Below are 20,879 nucleotides of genomic sequence, written 5' to 3' on the forward strand. Positions count from 1 at the left end.
CATAAGTCTGCAGTTAGACGCTTATCTCACAAAAACGTTTAAATCAGTATTTTCGAATCCTCTTTTTAGATGTTTTTCTCTGAAGTCCGTCAGAAGGATGTCTAAATCTCAAGGGGGCGTGTTCAAGGCAAGACTTTTTTTTAGCCATAATGGAACAAAACAAAAACATCCAAGACTAAAACTTAGACGTTTTGAGCTAGACCTGTTTTTATTACGAATAAGGCAGAAAAAGGTGCCCCAAGTGACCAGATGACCACTGTAGGGAATCAGGGATGACCTCCCCTTACTCCCCCAGTGGTCACCAACCCCCTCCCACCCCCCCGAAATTGTGATTATGAACATCACTTGCCAGCCTCTATGCCAGCGTCAGATGTCATACTCAGGTCCATGACAGCAGCATGCAGGTCCTTGGAGTAGTTTAGTAGTAGGTGCAGTGCACTTCAGACAGGTGGACCTAGGCTCCTACCTCCCCCTACCTGTTACACTTGTGGAGGAAACTGTGAGCCCTCCAAAACTCACCAGAAACCCACTGTACCCACATATAGGTGCCCCCATTCACCCGTAAGGGCTATGATAGTGTTGTACAGTTGGGGGTAGTGGGTTTGGGGTGGGTTTTGGGGGACTCCGCACACAAGGTAAGGGAGCAATGGTCAGATGTGTACCTGGGAACAGTTTATAAAGTCCACTGCAGTGCCCCTGTCCTGGGATGTCAGGGGGACCAGTCTACTAAAAATGCTGGCTCCCCTCGTACATCCCAGGAGGGAGTTGGGCAGATGCACTTGTGATCTGCTGATTTGTGTGGTGTTTCTTTGACTGGCATTGTATTCTTCCTTTCTTTCCCATTTAATATGGAGTTCCTTTCTCTTTTCTGTTACTTTATGACTTTGTGAACTGCTTTGCTACAGCAGCGGAGGGGCAGTATATCAAGTGCAATATATACTTAAAATATTTTAACAGCCCAATCAAGTTCACTCCCTGTGATATCTGGAGGGCAGTGGTACCAAAGCATCCTTCTTTCAGTGCAGTATCTCTAAATGGGTTCATTTTGCACTTACCATGACAGTAATGAACCTCACTCCTAAACCACGGTATGTGGATCTCAGTTTCTCAAATTTACTGCTAACGCTCTCCATAGTTCTTCAATCATGCCAAATTCAGCTTTCTTCTGGAGTTTATAAGATGTAATTGATATAGGCAACTTATCAAGGTGTGCTTTAGAATTCCTCTTAATTAAGTCTGTGGCACCCAAAACAATGGGAAATAGTTCTGTATCTTTCTGCTACATTTTCTTACTCTTTCACTGCATTGCAAGATACTTGAAGATCTTTTCTTTCTTCACTTACGCACAGAGTGATCATTTGGCAATGACACCTCTACTATCAATGCTGGTCTTGTGATTTTTCTCGTTTACTCACAATGTTCAGCTTTCTTGCATTGAGACTTTTATCAATTGGAACTGGATTGTCCCAAGTGACCCTTCTTCTACTTAGGGGCAAGGTCTCCAGATGGAATCCGTCTTTGTGGAAGCAATATCTTCAAAGGGGTTAGTGTTGCTCATACCATGACAGTAATGAATCTCAGTCTCTAAACTTTACTGCTAAAACTTGCTGTAGTATGCGCATCATGCCAAAGAGATCTTCCTTCTGGAGTTCAGGCCTATGGCACCCAAAACAATAGGAAAGTTCTGTAGCTTTCTGCACTTTCTCTTCATCTCAGACTGCATTTTTTGGTTCTTGAGGATCATTTCTCTGTTTACGTGATTCACAGAGTAGTCTATGATCAATGCAATTCTGTTTTTTTTTCTCTCTTTTACCACTATGTCCATTTACCTTGCATCTACCTTTTTATTGGTCAAAATGGAGATGTTCCGACTGACCATAACCTCTTCATTCTCCACAATTCTCTTATGGTCATGACCCCAATGCATTTCTAGTACAAAGTTGTTACGAGTCTGTTTATTCTGCTGGATTTGATTATCAAGGTTCTAAATGGTGAAATCTCATTCCAAAAGAAATTAGAAGTAAAGTCTCTATGCTATATTCCGAAAAGCTTTTTTCTTTTCCAAAAGGCAGCAATGGCAGCAGCAGCAATTTCCATAGGCTGCCCTGCCGCTGGCACTGGCCTCTTCGCTGTACTGCGTCCTGCCTCTGAGGAAACAGGAAGTTATGTCAAGAGGCAGGCCTCAATAGGGAGAAGAGGCTGGTGCTGGCGGCAGGGCAGCCTATGGGAATCGCTGCTGCTACCACTGCCACATTTTAGAAAAGGAAAAAAGAAGTTAAACGCAGGGAAGAGGGTTGAGGAGAAACGAGGGTGGTGCCGCTCCATGGAGAGTGCTGCCTGAGGCCCCCTCCCCCAGTTGGCCTAATGGTAGGGCTGCCACTGGGCTTATGGACTTTTAGGAAGGTATCCAAACATTTTTTAAAACCCTACTAAGCTAACTGCTTTTTACCACGTTCTCTGGCAATGAAATCCAGAGTTTAATTACACATTGAGTAAAAAAATATTTTCTCTGGTTTGTTTTAAATTTACTACTTAGTAGCTTCATTGCATGCCCCCTAGTCCTAGTATTTTTGGGGAAAAGTAAACAAGCGATTCATGTCTACTTGTCTCACTCCACTCAGTGTTGTATAGATCTCTGTCATATCTCCCCTCAGCCATCTCTTCTGCACCTGAAGAGAACTAGCCACTTCAGCCTTTCCTGATAGAAAAGTTGTGCCATCCCCTTTATCATTTTTGTCGCTCTTCTATTTATTTATTTATTGCATTTGTATCCCACATTTTCCCACCTATTTGCAGGCTCAATGTGGCTTACAGAGTTTTGTTATGACATAGTCATTACAGGATATCAGATACAATTGGTAATGTACAAAGATTAAGTAAGGGAAGAGGGAAGAAGGTGCTAGGCGGGATAGAACAGAAGGTGGACTAGCTGGGTGGGTTGGTGAGGTAGTTTTGTAAGGTTATGGGTTCTCTTTGTAGGCTTTGTTGAAGAGGTGTCTTCAGAGATTTGCGAAAGTTAGTTATTTCGTCAATGGTTTTCAGTGCTGTGGGTAATGCATTCCATAACTGCGTGCTCATGTAAGAGAAGGTGGTGGCGTGTGTGAGCTTGTATTTTAGTCCTTTACAGCTGGGAAAATGCAGATTGAGAAATTTGCGGGCTGATCTTTTGGCATTTCTGGTAGGCAGGTCCACAAGGTTTAGCATGTAGACTGGGGCGTCTGCGTGAATGATTTTGTGTACGATTGTGCAGATCTTAAACACAATCCATTCCTTGAGTGGGAGCCAGTGAAGTTTCTCTCTTAAGGGTTTTGCACTTTCATATTTAGTTTTTCCAAATATGAGTCTGGCTGCGGTATTCTGGGCTGTTTTGGAGTTTTTTGATAGTCTGTTCTTTGCAGCCAGCGTACAGTGCATTGCAGTAGTCCAGATGACTTATTACCATTGACTGTACCAGGTTATGGAAGATGTATCTCGGGAAGAAAGGTTTTACTCTTTTGAGTTTCCATATGGAGTAGAACATCTTTTTCGTCGTATTCCATTGTATCTTTTTTGAAATGCAGTGTCCAGAATTGCACAAAGCTATGGAGCGATACAAAGGCATTATAACATTCTCATTTTTGTTTAGTACATAAGAATTGCCATACTGGGAAAGACCAAAGGTCTACCAAGCCCAGTATCCTGTTTCCAACAGTGGCCAATCCAGGTCACAAATACCTGGCAAAATCCCAAAAAAAATGCAAAACATTTTATACTGCATATCCCAGAAATAGTGTATTTTCCCCTAGTCCACTTAATAATGGTCTATGGACTTTTCCTTTAGGAAGCCATCCAAACATTTTTTAAACTCCGCTAAGCTAACCGCCTTTACCACATTCCCTGGCAACAGATTCCAGAGTTTAATTATATGTTGAATGAAGAAAGATTTTCTCCGATTCATTTTAAATTTACTACAATGTAGCTTCATCGCATGCCCCCTAGTCAACTCTACTTATTATTTTATAGACCTAAATCATATCTTCCCTCAGCTGCCTTTTCTCCAAGCTGAAGAGCCCTAGCCGCTTTAGCCTTTCTTCATAGGGAAGTCATCCCATCCCCTTTATCATTTTTGTCGCCCTTTGCACCTTTTCTAGTTCCACTATATCTTTTTTGAGATGCGGCAACCAGAATTGAACACAGTATTTGAAGTGTGGTCACACCATGGAGCGATACAAAGGCCTTATATCATCCTCATTTTTGTTTTCCACTCCTTTCCTAATAATGCCTAACATTCTATATGCTTTCTTAGCTGCAGCAGCACACTGAGCAGAAGGATTCAACGTATCATCAATGACGACACCTAGATACCTTTCTTGGTCTGTGACTCCTAATGTGGAACCTTGCATGACGTAGCTATAATTCGGGTTCCTCTTTCCCACATGCATCACTTTGCACTTGCTCACATTAAACATCATCTGCCATTTAGACGCCCAGTCTCCCAGTCTCGTAAGGTCCTCTTGTAATTTTTCACAATCCTCCCGCGATTTAACGACTTTGAATAACTTTGTGTCATCAGCAAATTTAATTACCTCACTAGTTACTCTCGTCTCTAGGTCATTTATAAATATGTTAAAAAGCAGCGGTCCCAGCACAGACCCCTGGGGAACCCCACTAACTACCCTTCTCCATTGAGAATATTGACCATTTAACCTTACTCTTTGTTTTCTATCTTTTAACCAGTTTTTAATTTACAATGGAACACTACCTCCTATCCCATGTTCACCAGTTCGGCCTTCAAGTCTTTAAACCAGCGGGCGACATCCTTCCTGGTGAGTTTGGTATCGCTTTCAGAGTGCTCCTCGGGGTCTGGATCTGTATCTGAGTTTTCGGCCGCCATTTTAGCGCCTTGTGTCACCGCCCTCCACTCCGCATTCGATCCCATTGTCTGCTTGTCGGCCTTATATTGAAAATTTTCAAGCTTTTTCCATATACCGCCATGCTTTCAGGATTCTTTAAAGACTGAGTTGGGTAGGAATCAAGCGTTTACCCGGGTGTAACCGATTTTTATTCTTAGGCACCGGCAGAACTCCGCGATCGAGCGACCATTTCACAGCGGTGACATCACTTCCTCCTCTGTTTTATCTAATGTTTTTAAAATAATTCTCTGGGTTGTTCCCAGTCTTCTTTCTCTGTAATCCGTATTCCGCGCTGAGCTGACCAGGTAGATGCAGATTAGAAGTAACTGTGTAATGTAATGTAATGTGCTGGAGAATTTGCAGATACTGAAGAATAATCTTCCCCCTATTGTGAGGGCATATTTCCTGTCAGTAAAAAAAGTGAGGTACCCAGTAGATGGAAGCAGCTTTTACAATAGACTGTTTAGAATTATATGATTTCTTGGAAGCACCAGACTCTGAAGGGATTATCCCTGCTATGATGTTGGTTACTTTTGCTGTCTTCTTGGATAGATAGTGGTTGCTCTGTTTGCTGTTGAGGAATAAAGATAAGCTATTTTTGAATTGTAAGTTGCTGATGTTTCCTGATGTATCTCAAGAAAATCAAAAATGTCAGGAACAGATTCTTTTCCTTCATCCTGGGGTGGTGCAGCTAGGTGGGACTTTTTTCCTGAAGTGTCCATGAAAATATTTGGTAAACTTTCAGTCTACAAAATATGTTTTCTTTTGAGCCTTCTCATTTGACTGTGAAATTTGCTTCAAGAAGATTATCTGTACCAGTTTCAGCTTCTGTTTCTGTTTAGGGGGTTCTGTATTTATAAGCTGATTCTTACCCTTACAGCTATCTTTTATCCTTTCTTGATGTTCATTTAGGGCTTCTTTTACAAAGTTGTGCTAGCTAGAATTGAATAGGCTTCCTCTCATTTACCGCGCAGGAATCGTTAGCATGGCTTTCTAAAAGAAGCCCTTAATTTCTTTGCTTCCCATTCATATTTGAATCCTTAGTTTTTGTAGTGGGCTTGTAATGTCTTTGGGTAAGTGTGTTTATTACTTCTCTGTTTAAAATATGTATTTGTTTGAGTTTTACTTAACTGGGGACATTTTTCTGTAGAAGTATTTTACTTGATTCTACTGATAAATTATATAAATAACACTTTTTTAAATTATAGCATATTCCTCATATTCTTTACATTTCAAATTTGTTTTGGCAGGTCCAGTGTCACAGTTATACAGGATACTGTTGGTGTGTCAGTCCCAATGGACGTCCAATAAGTGGTACGGCTGTTGCTCACAAAACACCACGCTGCCCAGGTAGGATGAATTTAATTAACGTGATGGATAGAAACAAGAGGCAGACTTTATAAAAAGCAAACAGTCTTTATTTATATTCCAAAACTCCCAGAGATTCAAACATCTGTGCCCAACATGGCTATGTTTCACGTGGAAAAAGGCTGCATTGGGGCAGAGTTACTAGAAGATCAAACAAAAATACATATATAAATATACTTAGAACCAAAATTCATTACTGAGAGAGTTACATGCAGAAATAAAAAACAATCTTGATGAAAAGATCAAAATTTCACATATATATCAATAAATAAATCCACAAATAAATAAATAAAATGATGAAGCACTGTATGTAACTAAAAAGTGACAGTTGAAACAGCTTAAAAAAGGAGGGAGAATGGCTTACCCAGCTGGTGGAAAAATACAGACTTCACCACATCTGGTCCAACAGGCAAAAACATTAGAGGCACTGGATTATAAAAAAGAATTTCCACCACAGTTTGTTAGAACAATAAATAACTTAGAAAAATCATAAAAAATTGAAAACAAACCATAAAGGACTACTCACATTGTCCTTCTTCTGGGTGCGTTTGTGTAAAGGACAGTGACCCAGCATTAGGTGGTCATGAGCACAAACGGGTGGTGACCCAGCACGGCAGGAATAGGAGGTAGTAGGAAGGGAGGGGGAGGGGGGAGGGTGATGGAAAGTTTAGAGGGGATTGCAAGCATAGGCAAGTTAGGTAAGGGATAAGTAAGGGGAGGCACGAAAGAAGGGAGGACCTATAGGAAGGCAGGTAAGACAGGAAGTCTGGGAGGTGAGGTGGGAAAGAAGTGACCCCTGGGAGCAAAAAGGGTGGCGCCCGCAATGTGCACTCACCATTTTAGCCTGCTGCTCCCACGGCTCTCCCACACCACCCGCCCTATATCAAGGAGGTGTAGGGTATTGTTACAGCATTCCACAGGTGGTGCGGTGGGTCCTAGCCTGAAAGAGCACACTGCACTATGTTTCAAACCAAAGCGGTAAAAGGTCATGTGGTTATTGTCCCATGCAAGCAGTGGCATGGTTGATGTTTAAGACCAAGGGCAGTTCCCCTCTTGTACGGAGGGGGACCAGTGCCAGATTAACAGATGATCAGCGGAGCCTACCTTAGACTTGGATGGAATGAGGAGGCTGAAGGCTTCAAGAAAGAGAGTCAACGGTTACGAGAGGGAAGATGCTTTTACGGCAATCCCTTGAGCAAAGCTGTGATGTTAGCACCTGGACATGTCAGCTGTATATGCACCAGGCAGAGCAAAAAACTACAGTGTGATTGTGGCAGAAAGAGAGAGATCTTTCGCAAAGCTCTGAAGACATACTTCTTCAACAAAGCCTACAATGAGAACCGATAACCGACAACCTCATCAATTCACCTCACCAACCCACTCAGTTATGAAAAACCACCTACATAACTCCCGATCACTCGCTCCCTTCTTCTCTCTTCCCTACTTAATCTCTGCACAATACTAACTGTATCAGATATCTTGTAATGACATTGTTAACAACATTATGTAAGCCACATTGAGCCTGCAAATAGGTGGGAAAATGTGGGATACAAATGCAATAAATAAACAAACAAATGGTGTGACTCAGAAGGCTAGGCCACTTTGCCTCAAATGCTCTAGATAGAAATGGAGTCATAAAATTGATTGTTTATTACTGTAAAAGGTATACTTGATTGGAAATTGCTTGCTACTGTGAATGTATTCATAGATATAAACTGTAGAATATTGCAGCCACAATAAATTCCACTCTTTATCGGATAATTGGTCAAGTGTGAATATATACTGTGTATGGTTTGGAATAAAGGAGAGTGCTGAAGTGCCACCTGCTCAGTTTGTAGATAAAACAAACTTGCTATGACAGCCTAACTTATACATACTGGATATGTCATGCATATATAATTAATATCAGGATTACAAACCAAATTTAAAATGTTTCCAATAAATACAACTAAAAACAGTAGTTACAAGTGAAAACATACAGTACACAGGCTAAAAAACGTTTCAAAACAATATAATATACTGTAAAAAAAAGTCCGTGGTGGCTCAGAAATGGCAGTACTGACATCGTCTAAAAAATTTCAGACAAAAATTACTAAACCAGCATCTCAAGATGCTTGTCATTCCATAACTACAAGAAATGCTGCAAAAAACATCTCTCAACAACTGGTTAAAAACATTAAAACTGTGGTGGAACCCATTGAAAGTGATTCAGAGCATTCCAATGATGTCAGTGTGCTCTACTCACGCCATGAATGCACTGACATCATTGGAATGCATAGAATCGCTTTCAGTGTGTTCCACCACGGTTTTGATCCTTTTAACTAGTTTTAGAGATTTTTTGGGGAGTTTTTTTTTTGTAGTTATGGCAGACTTATACGGTCTGTGCCAGAGCCAGTGGTGGGAGGCGGGACTGGAGGTTGGGAGGCAGGGATAGTGCTGGGCAGACTTATACGGTCTGAGCCAGAGCCGGTGGTGGGAGGTGGGGATAGTACTGGGCAGACTTATACGGTCTGTGCCCTGAAGAGCATAGGTACATATCAAAGTAGGGTATACACAAGAAGTAGCACACATGAGTTGTCTTGTTGGGCAGACTGGATGGACCGTGCAGGTCTTTTTTCTGCCGTCATCTACTATGTTACTATGTTACTATGGGCCTGGTATTTAAAAGCATTTATTCAGGTAGCACTTGTAACCTCCTCTCCTCCTTCCTGTTCACATTAATTGATTTGATTTGCTTACTTTATTTTTTGTCTATTAGATTGTAAGCTCTTTGAGCAGGGACTGTCTTTCTTCTATGTTTGTGCAAAACTACATATGCATTCTTGATCTTGATTTGTTCTTGCCATTTTCAGGGCACAGATCATAGAAGTCTGCTTGGCACTAGCCTTGTTCTCCAACTACTGAAGCTGCCATCAAAGCCCCCACTCTAGCCCACCCAAGTTTGTCCAGCCAGGATAAGGGCACAGACTGTACAAGTCTGCCTAGAACTGGCTTTACTAACCTGTTTAAAAAGGCATACCTTACCGATCCAACATAAATGCCTGATCTTTGCAACATAACAAAACTAAAGAACGTAATGGACATAACACAACTCTTCCGTTGTACGATTCCCTAGTGTGGCTGTGCCACATGAACTTTATCTTACCACAACATCACTTTGTATTTGTTTACACAGGAGTCTGTAATGCCTCTCCGGTACTATGCAAGCCACATTGAGCCTACAAATAGGTGGGGAAATGTGGGATATAAATGTAACAAATAAATAAAAATAAATAAAATAAATTACAACTCAGTCATCATAAGACTGATGTTCTTTGTGTATGTCATGATTCTTATCATTTCTTGCATCTAAACTTATGCTGGAATAATGATTTAGAGATAAAAGATGATGCTCACAGTTTAGGAGTTGAACTAGATGCTGGTATGCCAAGTTTCATATGTTTTTTTCATCTTTGCCAACTCTTTACTGTACTTTACAGTGTTTATATTCAGCTTTATACTTGTTGAGTTCAACACAAATTACAGTACAAGGAAATTTAGAAATAACCCAGTGAATTACATATGTAGCGTCAATTTTCATGGAAATAGAAAAAATACTATTGTTTTAATATAGATATTGTCTAAATAACCATGTTTTCATGAATCTCCTAAATGATAAATAAGCATGCAAATATCTAAGGTCTTTCGGTAACTCATTCCACATTCTCGCTTCTATATAAGAAAAAGAAAACTTAAAAATGTTCATATATCTAATCACCTTAAATGATGGAAAATGTAAAACTATAAAATCTCTCAGCTTACATAACATATCAGTTGTAGGAAGAAATACCAGCAAAAACATATACTGCAGGGCAATATTGTGTAAGATTTTAAATGCCATTATACAGACCTTGAAAAATATTCTGGCCTGCATATTTATTTATTTATTACATTTGTATCCTGCGCTTTCCCGCTCATCGCAGGCTCAATGTGGCTTACATAGTAACAAGAGAATACAATCTGTAGTATCTGAATCAACAAAGGAGGTATGTGGTATGACAAATGAACAAGGGTAAATGGGATAAAAGAGGTGTGAGAGAAAGGAAAGGGATAGGTAAAGAAGTGGAGCGATGAAGAAGAGGTAGGGGAAGAGCATGGAGGGTAAGAAGATTGGTAGGAGGTAATTTCTGAGCCATTGTTGTTAATGATTAGATGAACCGGTAAATGTATAGTCAACCAATGGGCTTTCATCAGCAAAGGGGTTCCTCTATCAAATTTCTCAGCTGAATAAACCAGCCTGACCGCTGTGTTCTACAATGCTTGTAATTTCCTCAGGAGTGAACAGGTGTATACTGCATACAGGGCCCCTTTTAACAAGCTGCGGCAAAAGGGGGGCTGTGTTTTTCATGCATACTGAGGCCCCCCTTTACCGCAGCAGGTGTGATAGTCACATCCAGGATAGTTGGGTTAAGGCAGTTACAGTTTGAAATACAAGTCCCAGAAGGCATTGCAGGCAAGGAGCCAGGGGGTGAGATGAAGAACCCGGACTGGACTCCTAGCTGCAGTCGGGGAAGACATGGGTGTAAGCTGGCAGGATGTGTAGAGTGGCTGCCACTAGGGGGAAAGAGAGATAGGAAACCCTGTGTGCAGGAGCTCCTCATTAGTCTAATGCTTAACTCAGCTGATATGGGTGTGGGGGAAACTAGTGGAAGGAGAATGATTGGTTGTAAGAGCAGAAGCCAGGGATTGATTAGGCAGGTGGGCAGGAGTCCCAGAGGAATGCAGTTCAGGAGGAGAGAAGAAGTGAGAGAGAAGCAGTTGCAGGGAAAATCCCTTGGGTGTGAGAAGTCCCTAAAGTATTGAAACCTCCTGAAGGTAAAGGCTGTTTTGTGATTTAACTGGGATGATGAACTGAATGAACTGTTTGTCTTGGGAATTGAACTACTGTTTACTGTGCACTGGATAAAGAGCCCAGACTGAAGCTGACTGTGAGCCTGTATTGAATCCTGGTAGGTGCTGGCAGCCTACTGCTTAAAAGGGACTATTTGCCACACACTTTCAGGTGGCTTACATGTGTTTAAGATTGAAGGTGAATGCTGCTGTTGGAACCAGGGGCGTATCTGCGTGGGGCCACAGGGGCCTGGGCCCCCGCAGATTTCGCCCTGGCCCCCCTCCCCGCCGTCAACCCTCCCCCGCTGCTTACTTTTGCTGGCGCCGAGGTCCGACCCGCAATCTCCGTTTTTCGTCTTCCTCCGTGGCCATGCTTCCAGGAAGTAACGCTGCAGTGCTGATTCGTTGAATCCAGTTCGGCGTCTGACGTCAGACGTCGAACTGGATTCAACGAATCAGCACTGCAGCGTTACTTCCTGGAAGCATGGCCACGGAGGAAGACGAAAAACAGAGATTGCGGGTCGGACCTCGGCGCCAGCAAAAGTAAGCAGCGGGGGAGGGTTGACGGCGGGGAGGGGGTGGAGAGAGGCGGCGGCGGCGGCGGCGGCGGGGGGGGGGGGGAGGGAGGCAAAAATGTGCCCCCCCTCTCTGGCTGTGGCCCCCCCTACCGCCGGATTCCAGATACGCCCCTGGTTGGAACCATGTATCAGGTCTACTAAAAAACTTGCATGGAATAAAAGCCTTAAGATTGAAGTTGCCGGTGGACATTTGTTTCTTGATTGTACCAGGGGAGGCTCTCCCTGGTGACACAGGTAAAAGGGAAGTCTCTCTTTCCTGCAGGAAATGGCTGTGCGGCAAGTAAAGCACTTGCCGCGCAGCCATTTCAGGGGCGGGGGAGCCGTTACCACCACCCATTGAGGTGGCGGTAAGGACTCCCACGCTAACTCGGTAGTAACCGGGTAGCTCGCGGCACTGCCTGATTACTGCCGGGTACACTCCTGCCCCAATAACCCCGCTGTACCACCGGGGATACAGATAGGCCCGGAGGGAAGGTCTGCCTGCACGGCTGGGGATGTGGGGGGGTCTTCCATGGGCGGGGGTTCTTGATTGAGATTGGAGGGGGGATCGAAAGAAGTGAACACTGGTTGGTAGTTATGCGGGCCGGCTGGCCCGATATTCAGCCAGAGCTGTATAACTTCTATGCAGCCCTGGCTGAAATTGGCCAGGCCTGCTTAAGTGCCGGGTGTCAATCCTATGCCAATAAAATCCCTGATAATTCAGTGCCAGTGCCCAGCCATGGCCTGGCACTGTATATTGGGGGATAAGATAGCCAGTGACGATCAGCATTTAAAAAAAAAATGCTGACCGCTGCCGGCTGAATATCGAGAGGTTAGTTTTTTTGAGATTTAGTTTTAACTGATGTGTAATAATCCATTTTTCAACTATATTGCCACAATATTCTGCACTGGTTTTTATGTCAAATGTAGATTTCAGAATAGGAAGTATCAAGGTGTCATCTGCATAAATAAAATGCTTGATGCCATGTTTTTCTAGTTCTTTTCCAAATGAAAAGAGTACCACATTAAATAGGATAGGTGACAGTGGGGAGCCTTGAGGGACCCCATATCCAGTAGACAGTGGAGCTGAGAAAAAATTATTCATTTGTACTGTATAAGTTCTAGAAGCCAAAAAGCCATTAAACCATTTCAAAACAGTGTCTACAATCCCAATTTCTTCAAGCAAGTACAATAAAACCTGATGATCTACTATATCAAAAGCTGCCAGTAAATCAAACTGAATCAGAAGAACCTGGAAGCCTTTACTCAACCAAGCTCTAACCTCAGCGACCAATGCACTGAGAACTGTCTCTGAGCTATGATCCCTCCTGAAGGTTCTACAGATCCTTTAAAGCGGTAATTACTGCACCAACAAATCTAGTGGGATTGTAAAACTTTATAATAAATGATGAAACCTCTTAAAACCAAATTGTGAGGAATGTAAGATGACATGAGTGTCAAGATATTTAATAAGTTGTAGGGTATCCGCTGCCTCCATGATTTTGGTGAATTCATCCATTTTCTCAGCAGTACAGTTATCTCATTTAAATGCCTGCAATGCCTTGCATTCAGGGTTAACATCTATGACTAAGGGGCGATTGCCAGCAAATCCAAAATAGTGCTGCAAAACCTTTAAGTTTAGCTAAACCTAGGGATCATGTTATTCCTTATCTTTGTTTCTTCACTGGTTGTCTGTACTAGAAACGGTCCAGTTTAAGAACTTGGTTTTAGCTATATCATTTTATAAGATGGTTCCACTTTCCCCAAATTCTATAAGTCATTAATAATTGTACATTTTAATTGAATAATTAGCATGTTAAGAAGTCGTTATTTGCACTAATTAGATTTAATAAAAATATATGTGTGTAAATATAGTTGTGGGATCCGTGCCTACATTTTACATGCAAGTTCAACAAGGGGTTGCAGAATTGGGAGGATCATGGGCGGAATGGGGGCATTCCTAAAATTTACATGGGTAGTTACAGAATAATGGGGTGAAGATTTGCACCACATTTCAGTTGGTGCAAATGGTTACACCTAAAGATTCCCGGGCATAAGCACTATTCTATAAACAGTGTCTAACTGTAAGTGCGGTTTGTAGAATAGCTCTTTTTCGGCACCAATATTTTGTGCGTCATATATAGAATTCACCCCTTCAGTCTCAGGGAGAGCAGTGTTTGGTTCTCCTTTTGATGTCAGTTTTGAAGTCAGTACAAGCCTAGAGTAAGGATCTTTTCTTGTTTTAACCTGGCTTTATGGGATAAATCACTGTCATGCTTGTGATTAATGAATGATTTCAGTAAATATAGGCAGCCTTGAAAATATTTCTATTCCTAGTAGATTGAAGAACTGTATGGTGTTGAATCTGGGTAAAATGATGGGTTATCTGGTCTGAGTTGTTCTCTTACAGAACTGTTTTGATGTTTTTGTTGTAAAATGTGTTGTTTATATTATTCTGCGATTGTTTTTATTTGTTACTAGTATAAAAGGCCCGTTTCGGTAGGCAATGAAACGGGCACTAGCAAGGTAATCCCCCCCTGCAGCGTCCTTCCTGTCTCCCCTGCCCCCCCTGCAGCCACTCATCTGGTCTCAGGACCCCCTCCCCACCAACCCTCCTCTGCCCCTGCAGCCACGCATGTGCAGCGGCCCTCCTCTCTCCCCTGCTCCCCCTGCAGCCACCTATGTCCAGCGACTCTCCTCTCCCCCTGCCCCCCTGCAGCCACCCATCTGGTCTCAGGACCCCTTCCCCACCAACCCTCCTCTGCCCCTGCAGCCACGCATGTGCAGCGGCCCTCCTCTCTCCCCTGCTCCCCCTGCAGCCACCCATGTCCAGCGACTCTCCTCTCCCCCTGCCCCCCTGGAGCCACCCATGTCCACCAACCCTCCTCTCCCCCTGCAGCTACCCATGTCCAGTGACCCTCCTCTCCCTTGCCACCCATGTCCAACGACCCTCCTCTCCTTTCCCCTTGCCCCCCCTGTAGCCACCCATGTCCAGTGACCCACCTCTCCCCTGCCCCCCCTGCAGCCACCCATGTCCAGTGACCCTCCTCTCCCCCTGCCCCCCTGCAGCATCCCTTCTGTCTCCCCTGCCCTCCCCTGCAGCCACCCATCTGGTCTCAGGACCCCCTCCCCACTTCCCTCTTCCCTGCCCCCCCTGCAGCCACCCATGTCCAGCGACCCTCCCCTCCCCCCCCAGCGCATCACCCAAGCCCCTACCCCCCCTCAGGCACATCAACCCCCTCGCCACCCGCAGCCGCCAATACTAACGCTGTCTGGCCGCTGCTGCGTCTCCTGTTGAGCAGCAGCGGCCGGTACAAAAAGAAAAAAGCCAAAAATAGATTTTAAACCTGAAACACGGCTCCGTAGACAGCCATCTGGCATTGGCTGTCGTCTCTGCAGCCGCTCCTCCTTTCCCCTCTGACGTCGTTGTGCTCCTCCGGGGTCTTCCTGCAGGGGTAGTGACGTGGAGGGGAGAGGAGGAGCGGCTGCAGTGACAACAGCCAATGCCAGATGGCTGTCTATGGAGCCGCGTTTCAGGTTAAAAATCTTTTTTTGGGCTTTTTTCTTTTTGTACCGGACGCTGCTGCTCCACAGGAGAAGCAGCAGCGGCCGGACAGCGTTAGTATTGGCGGCTGCGGGTGGCGAGGGAGTTGATGTGCCCAAGGGGGGGGGGTAGGGGCTTTGGTGATGTGCCGTGGGGGAGGGGCTTGGGTGATGCGTCGAGGGGGGGTAGGGGTTTGGGTGCTGCGCCGGGGCGGAGGAGCTTGGGTGTTGCGCCAAGGGGGGGCACTGAGAGCTGATTGGTAGACAGGGGGAGGAGTACTCCTCCCCCTGTCTGGCTCGCGGTTTTGCAGGGCAGGGGCTTGGGTGTTGCGCCGAGGGAGGGGCACTGACAGCTGTTTCCCAGACAGGGGGAGGAGTAGGGAAACACCCCTTGCCTTGGAATCAGCTGTCAGTGACATCACTGACGTCAGTGCATTCTAAACTGCCTAGCAGACCACCTCCGAGGGAGCCACAGTACCAGGCACATTAGAACGTTGGAGGTGAGAATTATTATATAGGATGCTTGTATTGATTTATGGAACCCGCTCTGAGCTTCTAGGAAAGATGGGCTAAATATCGAAGTAAATGAAACAAAATTTTTGAAGAGTTAAGGACAATTTGCACATTTAAAAACATACTTATACAAGTATGTGTAAGTTGTGGATTAAGAACAGGCGATACTTACATGTATATGTTGTAGCACGCAAAAATTTCAAGGAGGTAAGTTTTGAGTACTCTGTATTATAAAACTCCCATACATATGTATACCAAAAACATTCATGTCTGCATTTATACCAGTTTTGAGTCATGTATAACTGTTGGTAACCATCCCATTTGGACCTTGGGTTTGGAGGAGAGCTTGAGGAGGCAATTGGCTTACACGTCTGTGTTCACAACCATCACAGAGGAGAAGATATCAATATGGCCTATTGTTAAGGCATGTTATTTTACTGTTAACCCCAGTTATTTATAAGGAGCCTTGCAGATGTTGGCATCAAGTGCACATGTAAATGCCAGTTTTCTAGTCATTTACATGCATATGTGAACACACGTGTATAAATGATCGGTTTCTGACAAAGCACTATCCTGAATGTATGCACCAATATTTAATAGTGCATATTGTGCAGGTGGGTGTTCACATTGTTGAAGTTTACGAGTAGCACGGGCAGGGCCATTGGCGTAGTTTGGGGGGTGAGGGAGCATTGCCCCCACCAAATGCTGAATAGTATAACCCTTCTCTTAAACCTGCATTCTGAGTCAGTATCAATATTAAAAAGAACAGTATGTCTTGGGGGCGGGACTCAGCAGAAACCAAGTTCTTTGGCATGAAGGCACGAAGTACCTTGATGTTCCTTTTACCGTTGACACTAGCAAAGCACAGAGGAGCAGTTTTAGGGAAGGTGGACCTTGGAGGAAGGGAGGTAGGGATCAGAGTGGCATAGAGGAGAGGTTTGAAGGAAAGGCACATTGACCATGGAGGGGGGGGGGGTGGTGTGGAGGGATACTGGCACAGCATGGACAAGAGGTTTGAAGGGAAGGGGGGAGAGAAAGAGAAGGAGACAGAGCACTGGAAGTAGGGGGCAAGAGAGGAGATGGAAGTTGCTAACTATGTTGGGGAATAAAAGGGGATGGTGCTAAGTGGGGCAGGATATAGTAGACTAGGTGAGAAAGGAGAAGAGAGAGAAGATGCTGGACCATGTTGGGGAGAATGGGGGTGAGGCTGAACCAGGTGGAAATAGGGAGCTGGAGTGTAGGAAAGGAGAGGGAAGATACCAGACCACAGAAGGAAGGGGGGGGGGGGGAGGAGAAAGAGGAAGATGCTGGAGCTTGTGGAGGTGTGGGGCATAACAGGAGTTAGAAGGAGATGAAAGATATTGGACCATGTTGGGGGAGGAGATGCTGGACTGTGTTGGTGGGTCAGGGGGGAATAGAAAGGAGATATGCTGGACACAGGACTAGGGAGAAAGGAGAACTGAAATGGGAGAGAGGCAAGGAAGCTGACTGATAGTAGAACGGGAGAAGGTGGCATTGTGTTAGAAGAGTCTGATGCTAAGGCTAGGAGAAGGGGACAGAATTTTGTGTCACTTCACACAGTATCTGGTGATAGAGACAGCGTATTCCAAGGGGGAGGAAAAGAGAGGGAGCCTGGATGGGAGAAGGGGAGAGTTGTGCCAGGAGGCTTATGCACCAACTTTTCAAACTGATTAGAAGTGCTAAACCCAAAACAAATGACCTCTCCTGGATACAATGAAGGAGCACTGCACCCGTAGAGATGGCACCTATGCCAGGAGGGTTTGGAGAATGAAAGAGGGAGTGAGCTCTGGGAATGATGGAGCAGGGAGAGTTTATTGGGAGAAGGAAGGGATGAAGAGAAAGAAAAAAATTATGCTAGGGAGAGGGTAGATGACAGATAGGAGAAAGATGAGGGGAGGGTCTGAGAAGGGGAATGAAAAATATTGAAAGGGGAAGATGAAGGAGAGAAAAGGGAAAGGAGAGAGATAAGAGGGGAGGAAGAAGAGCTGAGGGAAGAGTGGGGAGGAGAGGAGTAGGAAGAGACAAAATAGAAGGAAGGAAGGGAGAAGCAAGGAGTGAAGGGTGGAGAAAGAGCTGAGGGAATTATGGAGAAGTAGGGAGGCACAGAACAAGGGATATGTGAGAGACCAGGAAGGGAGTGAAAAGAAAATGGAAGATTATAGGTGAAATAAAGGGAAATAAGGAAATTGAGCCTATAATATAAGGAAAGGAAAGATAACAGGATGGAAAATCTAAAATGCTGAGAGAATGAAATGTTTAACAGAAATAACAAACTTAGGGGCCATTTTACAAAGTGTTGTTAAGCCCAATGTGGGCTTACCGCATGCTAAATTGGAACTACTGTCAGTTCAGTAAGGCCGCTGATGGTAGTTCCGGCTCAAATGTGCACCATTTCTGGTGTGCCGTAAAAATGTTTTTTTCTAGCGCAGCGCTAACCAGGTGTTAATTGAGCATCGCTGCACACTGCCTGGTTACCGCCAGGTTACTGTGGAAGACATTACCGCTAGATCAATGAGTGCCAATAAGTGCTCCCTGCCACATGGTCATGCTTGTCACATTGCCATTTTTTGGGGGGGGAGGAGAGCTTTTTACCCACTGCAGTAAAAAGAGCCCTGGCACACAGGAAAAACAGCCCCTGCCGCTACCACAGGGCTTTTTCCCCCACAGCTTAGTAAAAGAACCCTATAGAAATCAAAGGGGAAAGAAGATATGGAAAAAGGAAAGATGAATACATAAGAAAAGGCTAGAGAACTGAATATCCAAGCAAAAGAATAGAAAAAGACACAAAGATATATAAGATTTTGAAAATATTTTATTATCTTCTGCAGCTAGAACTGAATATGTACAAAGATTGAGGCTGAGTGAAGCAGCCTGGGAGGAGGTGGTGACAACAACAACAACAGATTGATAGGTTAATAAATTGGTGGTGCTACGTCAGAGTCAAGGTCTGTGTCAGTGTATTTGTAAGAGGGCATTTTATTGGTTGTCTCCTGCTATATTGGAATGTATTGGCTATCATGGTGCAGGGAGATATGGATGGGAAAATATTTAATCTGTTGATGAAAACTTTGCTTTTTCAGCAAACATTTCTGGAACGGGGATAGTGGGGATGCACTGTTGAAGGCTCTGCAGACAGTTGTTTTATAATTGTTATTTTAATGTTTTAAGTAGTGAGTAAGAATGGTTGAATGTCACTTTGGTTGATGACAGGCTTTCCTATCCTATTTTGGCATTCTGTAGCATGATTTTAATGTTTGCATTTTTGATATATTGTAAACCACTTTATCTAGTATGGTTTAAACGGTACATTAAGTTAATAAAACATAAAACATAGCATGTGTATGTGAGGAAAAGAGCATGCATGTTTGGGGGGGGGGGGGGGAGAAGGCTAATCAATGTCCATTTGAGGGGATGGGGTGAATTCTCCCCCCTCCAGGTCACTAATCTGAGCTCCCTACCTCTTGCTCCCCCCCAAACAAAGCAGGCCAACTACACCTATGAACAGGGTGCACAACTACACACATAAATTATAGAATATTATGAGTTACTCAGTTTTTTATATCAGCTCTATGGATCCCATTCCCACCTATTGACTCAGCTCTCTCTCATACTGTAATCCCTTCTGTCTGTCATATCCGCAATCTTTCACTTTCCACTGCAACTGTTCTTGATGCCTTTGAACATGATGTGGTTACACCACTCTTCAAAAAACCTTCACTGAACCCTACCTGCCCTTCCAAATATCCCATCTCCCTCCTCCCTTTCTTATCCAAGCTACTTGAACATGCTGTTCACCACCATTATCTCGACTTTCTTTCATCTCAAGCTATTCTTAATCCATTACATTCCAGCTTTCACCCTCTACATTCAATAAAAACAGCCCTTGCCAAAGCCTCCAACAACCTGTTCCTGGCCAGATCCAAGGGCTTTCACTCAATCCTCATCCTTGTTGACCTATCGGCTGCTGTTGACATTGTTGATCATCACCTACTCCTTGATACACTTTCCTAACTTGGATTTCAGGGCTCTGTTCTGGCTTGGGTTTCTTCTTATCTCTCTCATTGCATTTTAGTGTATGCGGTGGTGGATCCTCCTCCACTGCTATCCCACTATCAGTTGGTGTACCTTAGGGCACTGTTTTGGGACCTCTTCTCTCTATATACTTATTCTTTTCATGCTCTGATTTCCTCTCATGCTTTTCAGTATCATCTTTATGCTGACATCTCCCAGATCTACCTCTCCACACCAGAAATTTCAGCAGGAATCCAGGCCCGAGTCTCAGCCTGCTTGTCTGACATTGCTGTCTGGATGTCTTACCACCATCTGAAACTGAACATGGCCTAGACTGAACTTCTTATCTTTCTCCCTAAACCCACTCCTCCTCTTCCCCCATTCTCTATTTCAATGGATAATACCCTCATCCTCCTTGTCTCATCAGCTAATAGTCGTGGGGTCATCTTAGACTTCTCTCTCCCTTTCTCTGAACATATCCAATAAACTGCTAAAACCTTTGATTTCTATCTATACAACATCACCAAAATCCATCCATTCCTTTCTGAGCACACTAACAAAACCTTTATTTACACTCTCATCACCTCATACTCTACTGCAACTTGCTTCTCACAGGTCTCCCATTAAACCATCTCTCTCTTCTTCAACATTCTGTTGCACAACTTATCTTATGCCAGTGCTACTATACTCACATAACCCCTTTCTTCAGATTACTTCATTCCTTGGCTCCTTATCTTTTTCTGTATACAATTCAAAATCCTCTTGCTGGCTTACAAGTGCATTCATTCTGCAACTCCTCAGTATCTTTCCTTTCTTATCTCTCCCTAAAGGCCACAATCAGATTTGATTTTTCAAATACCAAACTGTCTAAATTAACTTGGTTTCAAGACCAAATGCATTCAGATATTTCTAATAAATATTAATTGTTAATATTCCAAAACCCAGGCCTGGGGGTAGCCGTCAAGAACCAGACTTATGGATCTCAGGTTTAGTTCATCGAAACTAAAACTAAAGTCATGTGAGAGCTTGAACTGTCAAATCCTTGCCTGCTGAATTTCTATTTAGCTAAATATTTTGGACTACTTCAGGTTTATATTAAAAAGTC

At 43.8% G+C, this 20,879-nt stretch overlaps 1 protein-coding gene across 2 annotated transcripts in view; it reads left to right on the top strand.

Annotated features, from left to right (window-relative positions):
* The window catches only part of SMOC2 (SPARC related modular calcium binding 2), a 220,553-nt gene that overhangs the window by 115,397 nt on the left and 84,277 nt on the right, over positions 1 to 20,879 (top strand). For both annotated transcript variants that reach the window (XM_030196489.1, XM_030196488.1), the window contains exon 4: positions 6,143 to 6,242. In XM_030196489.1, coding sequence (XP_030052349.1) covers positions 6,143 to 6,242 — 100 coding nt within the window. The remainder of the gene's footprint in view (positions 1 to 6,142; positions 6,243 to 20,879) is intronic.

The sequence above is a fragment of the Microcaecilia unicolor genome, chromosome 3 (assembly GCF_901765095.1).
Source record: "Microcaecilia unicolor chromosome 3, aMicUni1.1, whole genome shotgun sequence".
Lineage (NCBI taxonomy): Eukaryota > Metazoa > Chordata > Amphibia > Gymnophiona > Siphonopidae > Microcaecilia > Microcaecilia unicolor.